Raw genomic sequence first — 14,233 nt, 5'->3', positions numbered from 1 at the left:
ATTGAATCTGCAAAATGCTAGTAATTTTATTTTATAAGGCAGTGGATTATAGATAGCATTTAAAAAAAAAATGTTGGTAAATGAAGGGTATTTAACAGATTACTCATGAGACAAGGATGTATAAAATGATCTCATAGAAAGCACAGATCAAAGATCTCTAGAGAAATCTATGTTTACAGCCTGATAATGTCAAGAAATATTGGGTCCCAGTAGATATATTGAGCCAGCATTTTATTAGACTGCTGGAAAATATTTCCTTTTGGAAGATTTCTTTTAGAAGAGCATGACATTTGACTTTATATCCTATGTTGCATAAAATAGAAGATAAGGCATGAACCTTAGCAATTTACATTACATTTATAATCTACAAAATGTGTTCTCATTTCTGATCTCTTTGTAAATGGTTATGACCTTTAAAAACAAAGTAAACTTAATTAAAATGCATAACAAAATAAAAGAATAATGTATAATTGTTAAAAAACCTGCTGATAATTTGAGTCATTTCATTAGTTTGTTAATTAAGATGCACATTTTATAATATTACATTATACATACCTCCCAACATTTCAAAATCCAAAAGAGGGACCCCCTCCCCCCCCCCTCCGAGCAAAAGTGTGATATGCGCTGGGCATGAGCAGGGATGGGGTCTGGGGAGTGGGCTTAACAATTGGCAGAACATAACACACATTAAAGGGACACTAAATCCAAAACATTTCTGTCATGATTCAGGTAGAGAATACAATTTTAAACAACATTCCAATTTACTTCTATTATCTCATTTGTTTCATTCTTTAGATATCCTTTGTTGAAGAAATAGAAATGCACATGGATGAGCCTATCACACTAGGCATCTATGTGCAGCCACCAATCAGCAGCTACTGAGCCTATTTAGATATGCTTTTCAGCAAAGGATATCAAGAGAATAAGGCAAATTAGATAATAGAAGTAAATAAGAAAGTTATTTAAAATTGCATATTCTTTCTAAATCATGAAAGAAAAAAAATTAGTTTTTTTTATGTCCCTTTAAGTTTAAAAAAAAAAAAAAGTATAAGCACTCTGATAACTGACTTTTGTTACTAGGGGACGCTTTCTGGTTGCCTAGGTAACCACACCAAGCTTCCTTCCCCAATCTGCAACCGGTAATTTGTGCATAGGGTTGCCACCTTTCTTGGAAGAAAATACCGGCTATGCTAATTGAAATAAATTTGAATAAATAATTAAACAGCTTAACTCAAAAACTAAAGGTGATAGTACTGATTTTTAATGATCATTTGTTTATAACAAGTATTCATCACACTCAGAAGAAGTTTCACTTTGACAGGGGCTTTCATTAAATATTTATTCTTTATTTTCTACATTGACATGAACCTTAAAAATACCGGTCGTGTAGGTAAAATACCAACTGGGTGGCAACCCTATGTGTGCAGACTTTGTTTAAAGCAAAAGTTTTAACTGACAGCAAAAGGAATATTCATAACAAATTAAAGCTGCTACTTTTTCTTTTTTTTGTACAGTGTTTTTCTTATGTGTGTACATGATACTACTGAGGTTTAGCAGGTAGTCCTGACCACCGTCCTGACTCACAGCACACTGCCACACTCCACTAGTAAGTAGACACAGTGTGGCTCCTGGGGTAACTTGTCAGAACTTCCAAGTTAGTCCTCAAGACAACACAGCGGCACGGTCGCTGCATTCTCATGCCTGAGCTCAAAGATGAGTCAACACAGCACATGCAGTCACATGCACCAAAAACCACTGACTGTGTATTGGTAGCATGTGGTCATGTGACGACCATGGGCTCATTTTTATTGAGCCGTAATTAGGTTTACGCAAACCATTAAATATGCTGTCGGAAGCAAAATCGTTAACTGACTGCTTCCAACGTTATAACTCAATTACGGCAACAAATTTTTTTGTGTCCCATAGAAATTATCAGAAGCCACTAATCTATAAATAATACCAAGTTTCCAATAACCATGCAAACCATTAATACACTGTCGGAGGCTGACGATACATTAACAAAATAGGAAAAAGGTGCTTTTTGAGACCTTTTTCCCATTGAAATCTAACCCGCCTTCCAAAAATAAACTAACACATCAAAACCTCTCTATCCGTCATTCCCCCACATTGCAACTTATAATAAATGCATTAACCAGTAAACCGCCATCCCCCCACATCGCAACTAACAATAAAATGTATTAACCTTTAAACCGCCATTCCCCCACATCGCAATATACCTATTTAAACTATTATCCCCTAGTCCACCATTCACCCACATCGCAAAGTACCTATTTAAACTATTAACCCCTAGTCCGCCATTCAATGACATTGTAATCTACCTATTTAAACTATTAACCCCTAATCGGCCACCCCCACATAGCACAATCTACCTATTTAAACTATTAACCCCTAATCCGCCATCCCCCCCACAATGCAAATAACTAATCTAATCACAAAGCCCCCTAACCTAACACCCCCTTAACTTTGATAGATACTTTGCGTTATGGGGGTTGGCGGATTAGGGGTTAATACATTTATTAGTTATTTCGGTGGGGGTGGCGGTTGAGATGTAGATATTGCGCATGCATTAGGTGTTTGCTTTTATTTTTACAGCAGGCGACTGGTAAAATATACGCGTTGCACTTGTATGCGATCAAGTGTAGTGTAAGGTTGGGTTACTATAGTAACCTACTGATTTTCAAGAAATCCGCCATCGGGTGGAAGCGTTAACACAACATTAAATTACACCTACATGAAAAGGACGACAGCAAGCAATGCGCTATCCTTTTCAATGAAAACCTGGTACTAAAATAGAGTCGTAAATTACTTTTAGCTGCCAGCAACTTCGGTAGCTTACGGCTCCATTTTTAATGGCTCAATGGAAATGAGCCCTATGAATGCATTGGGCAATGCCGGAAAGATGTTAATCTTCCCAGGACAGTGGGACAGACCCTGAAAATTGGGACTGTCCCACGAAAAGTGGGACAGTGTGGGGGTATAAGGATAGTGATACTTTTTACACCAACATCTTATATGAAAATATATAATTTTAATATTAGGTTGGTATAAAAATGTGTTCAGATGACAGTCTAACCAAAATTTCTGCAAATAGTGTATATGTACCTGCTGCATATAGTACACATGTTAAGTCATAAATGCACATGTACATATCATAGGAAATTAGGGTATGTGCTACACTTAGGAAGTGCCCCCTGCTCTTGTCCATTTCTTTCAAATTAATGTTACAGTATTCATTGTCCATTGTACCACTCACTTATTCAACTTATATCTTTTTTTAACTCTGGCTTTTTTGAAAATCTAAATATATAATTAAACTCAAAGTGTTAAGTGTTGCATTATATCTAAGGAAGAAAGAAAGTCTAAACATCTGGTCTAGTACTATGAGATGTTAGTCCAAAAATGCTTCAGCCCTACACTCAATAGCTCCTTCATAAAAATCCCACCATGCATTAACCACTCCATATATATTACAACAACCAAGCAGTCATTGGTTTTATTAATACACACAGCACAGTAATTTGGCACCAATGGCTGCCAGTAATGCACATACAGCAGTGATTTAACCCCCACTCTTGGCTGCCAGTAAGAAATAAAGAGCAATTTTACTCCCAATGTGCCAGTAACACAGAGAAGTAACAAACAGTAGTGATGGGACGTCTCTTAGCTGTCAGTGGAAAAACACATATACACACGCAGATCTATCCTCTTTTTAGCCAGTAATACACACATTGCTTTTAGATCTTACACCTGCATTAGTAAACACTGTGTAATAATTTAATCCCTTTGTGCCAATAGAAGCATAAACATAATTTGAAAGCAGATAAGAACAAAAAGAGACATTTAGGGGAGACATATTAAAGGGACATTCCAGCCAAAATTGGAATCCACATGGATGCATTTCAGTTTTGAATAGAAGCATTTTTGTAATATACACAAATTAGCAAAAATCCTTCTAGTAAAAGCTATAGCAACAACAGCAATCAAAGCACACAGTAGTTAACACGGATGTAAGAAAGAAAGTCCTTCACTCAGAGGTTGTAGAAATGCCGTGTTTTATTGTTCCATCACAGCATAAAGCATACACACAGCATAGGCGATCAAAAAGGGGAAAGACAGGCAATAAGAATTACGGTCAAATGCATAATTTTACGGTCAAATGCGTAAAAGCTATAGCTGATTTAAAAGTGTATTTATGTATGTACTGAGCATTTTAAACACAGTACATGCTCATAGAGCCTAAGGTACTTTTACCATCTGGTAATGACTCAATTTGTAAATTACTGACATGATACAAGCCCCACTTGTGCTTTGAGCATCTACAGTATTTAAAATGCTTGTGCACTGAGAATATCTAGCTATGCTTCACATGCTCATGCAGAGAAATATGCTAACACTAAAACAGTGATAATGTTTGCTAGACACATTTCTGCCTTTCTTTTCAAAGATGCAATTCATCTATGTGCATTTCAATTATGATCGGAATGTCCCTTTAAGCTACATTTGCAACATTTGAGGCTTTGAGGTACAACCACAAATTTAAGAAGCTTAAGCTGCTTCTTTATTCTCTCTGTCACTTCAGAGGTGGTGAGATAAATCACCCCAATACTTGTTTGTTCGGGGTGATTGACAACCTAATTGCGTGAGAACAGGGGGGGATTTGCACAAGAGAGCTCTTGTGCAATGTAACATTTTACCACTCAATGTTGCATCGCAAGTGACAATTGCAGGCAGACATGTTGTCTACTTGACAACTTGTCCACTTGCTATCTTGACAAATTTTCCTTTCAATCTGTCTATAGTAAGGGGCATATCTATCAAGCTCCATATGGAGCTTGACGCCTTGTGTTTCTGGCGAGCCTTCAGACTCACCAGAAACACAAGTTATGGAGCAGCGGTCTAAAGGTCGCTGCTCTATAACCTGTCCGCCTGCTCTGAGGAGGCGGACAGAAATTGGCACAATTCAACCCGATCGAGTATGATCAGGTTGATTGACACCCCCCTGCTGGTGGCCGATTGGCTGCGGATCTGCAGGGGGCGGCGTTGCACCAGCAGTTCACAAGAGCTACGGGTGCAATGCTGAATACAGAGAGCGTATTGCTCTCTGCATTCAGCGAGGTCTATCGGACCTGATCCACACTGTTGGATCAGGTCTGACAGACCTTTAATAAATAGGCCTCTAAGTCTGAATTGTAAGCTTAAATCGACAGTCTACACCATAATTGTTATTGCTTAAAAAGATAGATAATCCTTTTATTACCCATTTCCCAGGTTTGCATAACCAAAACTGTTATAGTAATATACTTTTCACCTCTGTGATTACATTGTATCTAAGCCCCTGCAGATGCCCCCTTATTGCAGTGCTTTTGACAGGCTTGCATTTTAGCCAATCAGTGCTGACTCCTAGGTAACTCCACGGGTGTGAGCACAATGTTATCTATAGGGCACACATGAACTAATGTCCTCTATTTGTGAATAACTGTCAAAATGCATTCAGATAAGAGGTGGCCTTCAAAAGCTTAGAAATTAGCATATGAGCCTACCTAGGTTTAGCTTTCAACTAAGAATACCAAGAGAATAAAAGAAAATGTATTATAGTAAATTGGAAAGTTGTTTAAAATTACATGCTCTATCTAAATTATGAAAGTTTATTCTTGACTAGACTGTCCCTTTAATAAAGTATAAGGATAGCATCATGTACATCCAGGCAAAAGCTTTATTCAAACATTTGAGCAATTAGTGAAACAAGATATTGACCCATTTGATCAGTCCAAAGAAAGAAAGAAAAGTATAAATTGGAACCTAACATTAAAAGAAAAAGATATTTTAAGAGCTCTACAAAGAAGAGATGATATAGTAATAAAACAGGCAGATAAAGGTGAAGGGATTGTGATAATGAGTAAAAATTATTATCTTGAGGAAGCCAATAGAATACTTGAAGACCCAAAAACATACAAAAAAATAAAAAATGACCCAGGTGATACATACTTTTCTCAAATACAAGAATTACTCAAAAAAGCACATTCCATTGGATTGCTGAATGATTCAGAATTTAATTTTGTGTTAATTAAAAATTTTAGAACACTGATTTTTTATTTTATACCGAAAATTCATAAAGATTTACAATGTCCACCAGGACGTCCAATAATCTCAGGTATAGATTAAATAACCTCCAATCTATCAAACTATATTGATCATTTTCTTCAAAAATATGTCAAAGACCTACCCTCTTATCTAGCAGACTCAACGCAATTTCTAAATATACTGAAAACTATTGAATGGGCAAATGATTACTTATTAGTCACTTGTGATGCAAGTTCATTATATACGAGTATACAACATAATTTGGGACTTGCAGCAGTTGAATATTATTTACAATTGGATCTAGAACTGCCTCACACACAACAAAAAATTATATTGGACTGTATAGAGTTTATTCTCAATAAAAATTATTTTAAATTTGATGAAAAATATTTCTTACAAATACAAGGAACAGCCATGGGCACAAGATTCGCACCCAGTTATGCAAATTTATTCATGGGACATTTTGAAAAAGATTTCTTTGAAAATGGTTCATGGGGTGCGAATCTTGTGCTCTATAGGCGCTACATAGATGATTTGTTTTTAATTTGGAAAGGGGATTCTGAACTATTGAATCTTTTCTTAGAAGATCTTAATACTAACAATTATGGCCTATCATTCACTTCAGAATCAAGCAGGAAGAAAATTAATTTCTTAGACATTGAAGTAGAAATAATTAATGATGAAATAAAAACCAGAACCTATTTTAAAAAAGTAGATTCAAATAACTATGTGGATTCAAACAGTTGCCATAATATAAGATGGAAGAATAACATACCCAAAGGTCAATTGCTTAGAGTTAAAAAAAAACTGTACAGATAATGATGATTTTGATCAACAGTCAAAAAATTTAATTAACAGATTTAAACAAAAAGGTTATAATGGGGAAAAAAATCGAAGAAATAGCTGAAATGGTTAAAAAAGTAGATAGAAATACCCTGCTAAATAAAACAACAAAAGAAGAAAATATACAAGGAAACATTGAACAGACCTTAGAAATTCCAATAATAGCCACATATTCAGAACAACATAAATCCTTCGAAAAAATAGTCAAAAAACACTGGCCATTATTATTAAAAGATCCAATTATTGGGCACACACTAGGGAGAAATCCCAAATTCATCTATAAAAAAGCAAAACATTTTAAAAGTATACTTGCCCCAAGTGAGTACAAAAAGAAAAAAACAACTTTTAACAAAAATATTAAAGATCTTGAAGGCAATCCAATTGAAGGTTTTTTCCCTTGTCAACAGTGTAAATCCTATAAATACAGTACTAAATTAAAAAATATAAAATCAGATAAAACAGGTAAACTTTTGAAAATCAATGGTATAATAAGATGCTCAGACACAAATATAATTTATTTAATACAATGTAGTTGTAATCTAAAATATTTCGGACAAACAAGTAGAAAGTTCAGAGATTGTATAAGGGAACATCTACTTGGAATTGAACATATGAGAAAAGACACAAATCTGTACAGACATTTTTCAGAAGTACATCTAGGTAAATTGGAGGATTTCAAATACTGGGGGATTAAAAACATAGAATCTGATGGTAGACAAGGGAATATGGAAGAAAGGTTAGTGAGACAAGAAGCAGAGTTAATCTACAATTTTGGTACATTGGCCCCTAGGGGCCTGAATAGTGAATTACACCTTAATTTCATTTTAATTTTTTTTATAAGTAACAACAATAAATGAATTATAACACTCCCAAATATATAGAACCCCTTATATATTAAAAAGAATAAATTTGATTAGACATGAGTAAAATATCTCAAAGTACAAACATTAGAACTATTTTTTCAATTAATACCTAGAAATAGTACAAATGTCATATATTCATCATTTAAAATTATAGATAATTTAATTTAGAATGCAAACCAAATAATAATATATGAGTGAGTGTTGTTATTATAGTGTGAGGCTAAATGACAGCAAACACAGTCACTGAATCAATGCATTACCTAATGTCCCATTTTAATGTTCTTCAATTTTTTCTATTTTTCGAAATACGAACTTCAAAATAAATATGCAAAACCTCTTATAGAATAAGAAACAGTAAACCTAATTCTCGATATAGAATTGTCTCTAAATATATTTTTCTTCTGAAATTCATTTGCATATCTATTGAAACTTTGAGTGATATTGGTAATATAACACAGTATATCTGATTCATATAAATCAAATATATCCGATTTATTTCATTTCCAATAGTTGGCATAGTTAAGTCCAAATTGATATTCATCCCAAAATCGATTTCATGTGGTGACTACATACGTGGCAGAATTCCTCATATGGGACAATGTTAATACATATTTTATTTTTATTATTTGTATTACTAATATTATTTCTATACTGTTCAACATAGTAAAATGACTTAATAATTAAGCAATAGAAGCAATATGACAATAAATCTTTATTAAAGCACACAAAGGGTTAAAATCAGCATATAAATTGAAGGAGCGGTAGAACATGAACCATCTTGATAAAGGCTTTCATTAGCTGAAACGCATAGACGTTCAAACTACACAGCTCCTGGATTGAGGACTTTTCACAAAGAATTATCTCCCATAACCTATTCAGTATTGTGCCTAAATTACTGTACGAACTGAAGCGGTAGGAGAACATACCAGACATAAAACTAATATACTTTAATCCCATAACCTATTCTTGGAATGTGCTACAATTTGCACATACTGAAGCGGTAGGAGTATTTGGCAGAAGAAACCGACAGTCTTCAAATTTGAATAAGTGCGCACACTCTCATCATACGACACTGATTGGATCAGAGCTATTGGCTGGCAACTCCTACGGAACAAGCACACAATTCGGGCGAGGACGCCGAAAACTAAGTGAGTACAACCAGCAAGCTCTTAAGCCGAAAAATAAGTGAGTACAACCAGCAAGCTCTTAAGTTATAATAACGCTAATGTGCTTAAAGTATCTTTAACAATTTTACATCAAAGAACTGTACATCCATTTAGGATCATTCTGGACTATTCAGTTAATCTATGTCCATATTGCACGGCACAGATTTAAAGGACATTTGAAACACTGTCTAATACCTGACCAAAGAGTCGCTACAAATGTTTCTCTGTATCAATCCTTTGCATACGATTTTATAATTGAGATTTTCAGGCAGTATATACAGTTATATTATTAAGTATAATGCTTGTACATGTGTTTTAATATTTTCGTTAGTATATACCAATTTTTATAGACACCGGTGTCACATTTTATTGTAATTTTTGTGGAAGCGTATAGTTAAATGTTGATATTTTATATATTCGCTGTTATTGGATAGTATCCATTTTTTAATAAATTCCTTTGTTTCATTGTATTCATAGTCCCATTTGATTATTCGGGTCAATTATATGTATTTCACCATCAATTCCTTCATTAAAAAGTTAGACAATAGCACACTTCTATAACAATAGAATACTAGAAAGTCACCAATAAGTTGTTTCACACATTTGCACCTTAGAATATTTTTATTTGTCAAAGTCAGCCTTCGGCGCCACTAACAAACCTACCATATACACGTCTGTCCCTTTAATAAAGTATAAATATAGCCTCATGTACATCCAGGCAAAGCATATCACATGCATTATCTTTCCTATTCAGAAATTCCAAATTAATCAGGAATTCACTGTAAGATTATCTTAGTTTCTGTAATTAAAGGGACAATAAAGTCAAAACATTTATTTTATGATTCAGATAGAGCATGCAATTATAAACAATTTTCCAATTTACTTCGGTATCAAATTATCTTTGTTTTCTTGGTATCTTTTATTGAAGAGTAAAACTAGGTAGGCTCATACGAGCTCAGGAGTGTGCATGTGTCTTTAGTACTCTATGGCAGAAGTGTTTTGCAACATTATTTGTAGCTTTGTTATATAATGTTGCAAAACACTTCTGCCATAGAGTACCAAAGACACGTGCACACTCCTGAGCTCTTTTTAGCCTACCTAGTTGTACTCTTCAATAAAAGATACCAAGAGAACTAGGCACATCTGATAGCAGAAGTAAAGTGGAAAGTTGTTAAAATCGCATGCTCTATCTGAATCATGAATGAAAAATGTTGACTTTACTGTCCCTTTAAGCCCTGCTAATAGTGGGAACCGTGCCCATTAACCTGAGCAAACAGAATTGACTGACTATTAGTGCGTTTGTAAGGCAGCCAAACTTGTTTTATTTTATATATCTGTTATTCATTGATTAGCATAATCATCATTAGCATCATTTGTATATTATAATGATAGAATTAAATATAATAATAATGTACTTACTGGTGCATATGATCCCAGCATCTTCATGGTGGCCACAATTATGAATTCCCCAGCCAAGGCTGTAGCATGCTGAGAGGTGCAGCTCCGATCCATCACAATTCACATTATCCAGTAAGATGAGGCCAGTGCCATAGCCAAAGTAAGCATTGCTTTTGTAGTCTATGGCTTCTCCACAGCCAATCTGTCTGCATACAACGTTTGCATCGCTCATTCCCCAGTCATCGTCACACACTGTACCCCAGTTCTCTTTGTATAATATTTCCACTCTTCCTTGGCAAGAGTCTGCTCCATTTACCAGTCTGATACTGCCATCTCCTGAAAATTAAAACATAGACTAGATTCAATGTGAGCACAAATTCAAGGTTCTGGATCTTATTTAAAATACCATTTAGTTCTGATGTTAACATGTTTGTGAGATAAAATAATGCTTATGTGCTCATATGTTTTTATTTCATTTTAATATTGTTTTTCTTTACATTCCATGAATTTACATTATATTGAAATTCTCAAAGATAAGAAGATTTGATGAAACTGCTTGCAATGCACAGAATCTGAAGATATTAAATCATTTTAGATTGGATTAAACTATGTTCTAGCCATAAGCAAAATCATTGTTTTTAACTGATTATTTGCTCTTGCACTAATTTGTTTTTAATTAAAGAGCAAGTAAAGTTAAAATTAAACTTAAAATAATTGGACAAAGTATGACTTTTTAGACAATGATCCAATTGACTTCAAGCATTGCTTGTCCTTAGTTATCTTGGTATACTTTATCAAATAATAATTCTGAATAAGCTCAGAAGTGTGCATGTATTTTCATCCATCTGCAACAATGTTAATAGAAATGTTATACATAGTTGCAAATACTGTTATCATAGACCTCTAAAGAAATGTGAACACTACTAAGCTCCTGGGTTACCTAACTTTACTCTTCAACAAAGGATGCCATGACAATAAAGTAAATGTATTAATATAAGTAAATTGGAAAGTTGTGAAAAATGACATCTGAACTATGAACATAAAATTTTGACTTAACTGTACCTTTAAACTGATGTGCAGTTTGGTAAAATATTTCTATTCTCTCACACAAAAAAATAACTAAATACATGGCTGCAAAATATTTTCAAATAATGGCAAAAGACAGAGAAAAGCTGATTATTAAATACATACATAGAAATGCTTTTTTAAATTATTTTTTTAAGTGTATATATGTGTATTTGCTGGAGCAAAATAGCCCCACCACATTTCTAGAGTTTTACGTTGTTTAAAGTGTAAAAGCTAGTATAGTTGCCTCATAAGGAAAACAGTGAAAGGAAGATATAAATCAGCAAGAATTTTCTGAATAGCAAGTATTTCAGATAAGCATAATGTTTGTTTTGATGCAGGCAGATTCCTGGTCTGGGTTTTAGTAAGGCATCTCATATTGTTCTACAACAAAAAAAATAACTCAATACCAAATAGGAACATGGATAAGGTGTGAAGTATAAAGTGAGTCTTTTAAAACACAAAGGCTATGTTGACAATAGAGTACAGTGCAGAAGCATATTGCATATATAACTTTCGTAACAAGACCACACAATGGTTATATTTTTATTGCAGAATATATGCCTCAGAATATTAAAGAGAGCTAAATTATAACTGGAGTGTTACTGATTGTGCGCGGTGTGTTATTTTGTGCTTGGCCTTGCGCAATCAATGGTGCTTGATTTGATATTAAAGATGATATATTGCATATTTATAATGGGAAGGACTAATCAATGTGTTGGTCATACTTACATTAATAATACTAGTTGAGCATTGCATCTCCAATGCATGCAGTAATCAACTTGAAGTATTGCATTACAACGAATGGTAACAACCACATCAGCACTAACCCTAATATAAAAATCACTACACTTCCCAAACCCCACAATGCACTAACCCCCTACCTACCAATACCCTATCACATAAAGTCTCCTACACTATTAACCTCTAAACTGCTACAACCTCCATTGCAATAAACCCCTATATACTATTAACCCCATAACTGCCACAACCCCATCACAAACCCCCCCATACATTTAACCCAAAGACCATCACAACCCAACATAAACCCCCTACACAATTAACCCCATAACAAATGACCCCCCAATATAATCTAAAATACCAAAAATTAAATAAAATAAAAAAATAATTGGTAAAAAATGTCCTAAAAATTAATGCCCCCAAAACCTTTATCCAAAAATCTTAAGCACCCTAAAAAAATCTATACTAAAACCTAAGCCCCATAATAAAAGAAAAGCTCTCCCAAAACACTAACCCAAAACTAAAGTGCTCTAAAAAATAAAGAAAAGCTCCTCTAAAAATTCCTATCCTAAAACTAAAGCAGTTAAAAATAAATGCCCCTTAAAAAACTCTATGAAAAAGTTAAGCCCCCATAAAAAGCCTATCCTAACACTAAAGTCCCCCCTCATGTTAAAAAAATATTTTACAAAATATCAAATAAAATAACTGCCAGAACATCTCTATAAAACAGCAAAAAAATATTGAGTACACGAAGAAGAAGAGCCAAGGGAGAGGATAACGCATAGCACTGGATTGTTGTGGACTAATTTGTAGCCAGGCACCATACAGAAGACTTTAAACAGTATGTAGAATTGGTATAATTCTTTTTTAGCAGGCCTTTAATTTTAGGATAGGGATTTTTTAGGTGGGCTTTAGTTTTTGGTATATTTTTCACTAATGTTTTTTTATTTTTAGTAAGTTTTTATTTTATGTAATTTTTATTGGTAACTTAGGAGAACTTAGGTTAGGGATTTTCAGGGGTTATAAATTAGGGGGTTAATAATGTGTGAGTTGTGACTGGGTTATTGTTGGTTAGGGGTTAATAATGTTGTTGTTTTTTGCAGGGGAAGTTGTGACAGTTTAGAGGTTAATAGCATGGGGGTTGTAGGATTGTGGTGGTTGCAGTGGGGATTGTGGTGGTTTAATGGTTAACAGCACAGGGGTTTCAAAGGGAAATCATGAATTTTTAATTTTGACTTGAGTGTCCCTTTAAGTATTTGATTACGTTTTGTGCCTTTGTAAGTTAATATGTCAGTGCAACAACTTTGGTGGCACTAGTGCAATGAATAGGGCTCTCAGAGTTATCAAAGGGAGCAAAATAACCAGCTACTTGTAATATAAGCAGAAAAATATAAGTAGCATGGATTTAGTGTTAGTGCTATAAGCAATCCATACAGCTTGAATTTTTACACTCCACTTGTAATCTAGCCATGAAGTACAAACTACACACATACACCTGTGTATGTGCCCCATGCACACATTTTATATTAGTTTATGTAATGTTATGGGTAAAGTCAGATATTGGGTAATCCTAGGTTTACCCAGGTAAAACGGACATTACCCAAGCGGCTTTGGGTAAAGCCCAATATATGATCATAAATCCCCCCGGAGTCACTGCATCAAACATATATAGCATGCACTGTAATTCCCCCATCTTCACTATATTTTTTGCCTCCGTCTGAGGGGTTCAAGAGAGGCCAAGCCACCCTTGTAAACCTCCTTCCCCAAGGTTCACTTGGGGTAAATGTCAGAGGATTGGTGGGGCGCCTTTCTTGAACCCCCCAGGTGGATGCAAAAGAAATAGTGTAGATGGGGGAATTACAGGACATTGGGCTTAACCCACAGCCTCTGGGGTAATGTCGGTTTTGCCCGGGTAATCCTAGGATTACCCGTATTTCTTACTTTATTCGTAACATATATAAATAAATGATGCTATGTTAAGCTACATAGATTTGTAACAATATTGTCATGGCCTGTTTGAGCATACTACACTCCTTCTATAAGTCAAAGTTGTCA

General features: G+C 34.5%; 1 protein-coding gene across 1 annotated transcript in view; it reads right to left on the bottom strand.

Moving 5' to 3' along the window:
• The window catches only part of SSC4D (scavenger receptor cysteine rich family member with 4 domains), a 210,066-nt gene that overhangs the window by 128,974 nt on the left and 66,859 nt on the right, over positions 1 to 14,233 (bottom strand). Inside the window, exon 4 of the mRNA XM_053705411.1 lies at positions 10,394 to 10,708. Coding sequence (XP_053561386.1) covers positions 10,394 to 10,708 — 315 coding nt within the window. The remainder of the gene's footprint in view (positions 1 to 10,393; positions 10,709 to 14,233) is intronic.

This window comes from Bombina bombina, chromosome 3 (assembly GCF_027579735.1).
Source record: "Bombina bombina isolate aBomBom1 chromosome 3, aBomBom1.pri, whole genome shotgun sequence".
Classification (NCBI taxonomy): domain Eukaryota; kingdom Metazoa; phylum Chordata; class Amphibia; order Anura; family Bombinatoridae; genus Bombina; species Bombina bombina.
This window is presented reverse-complemented; position numbering and strand designations above follow the sequence as displayed.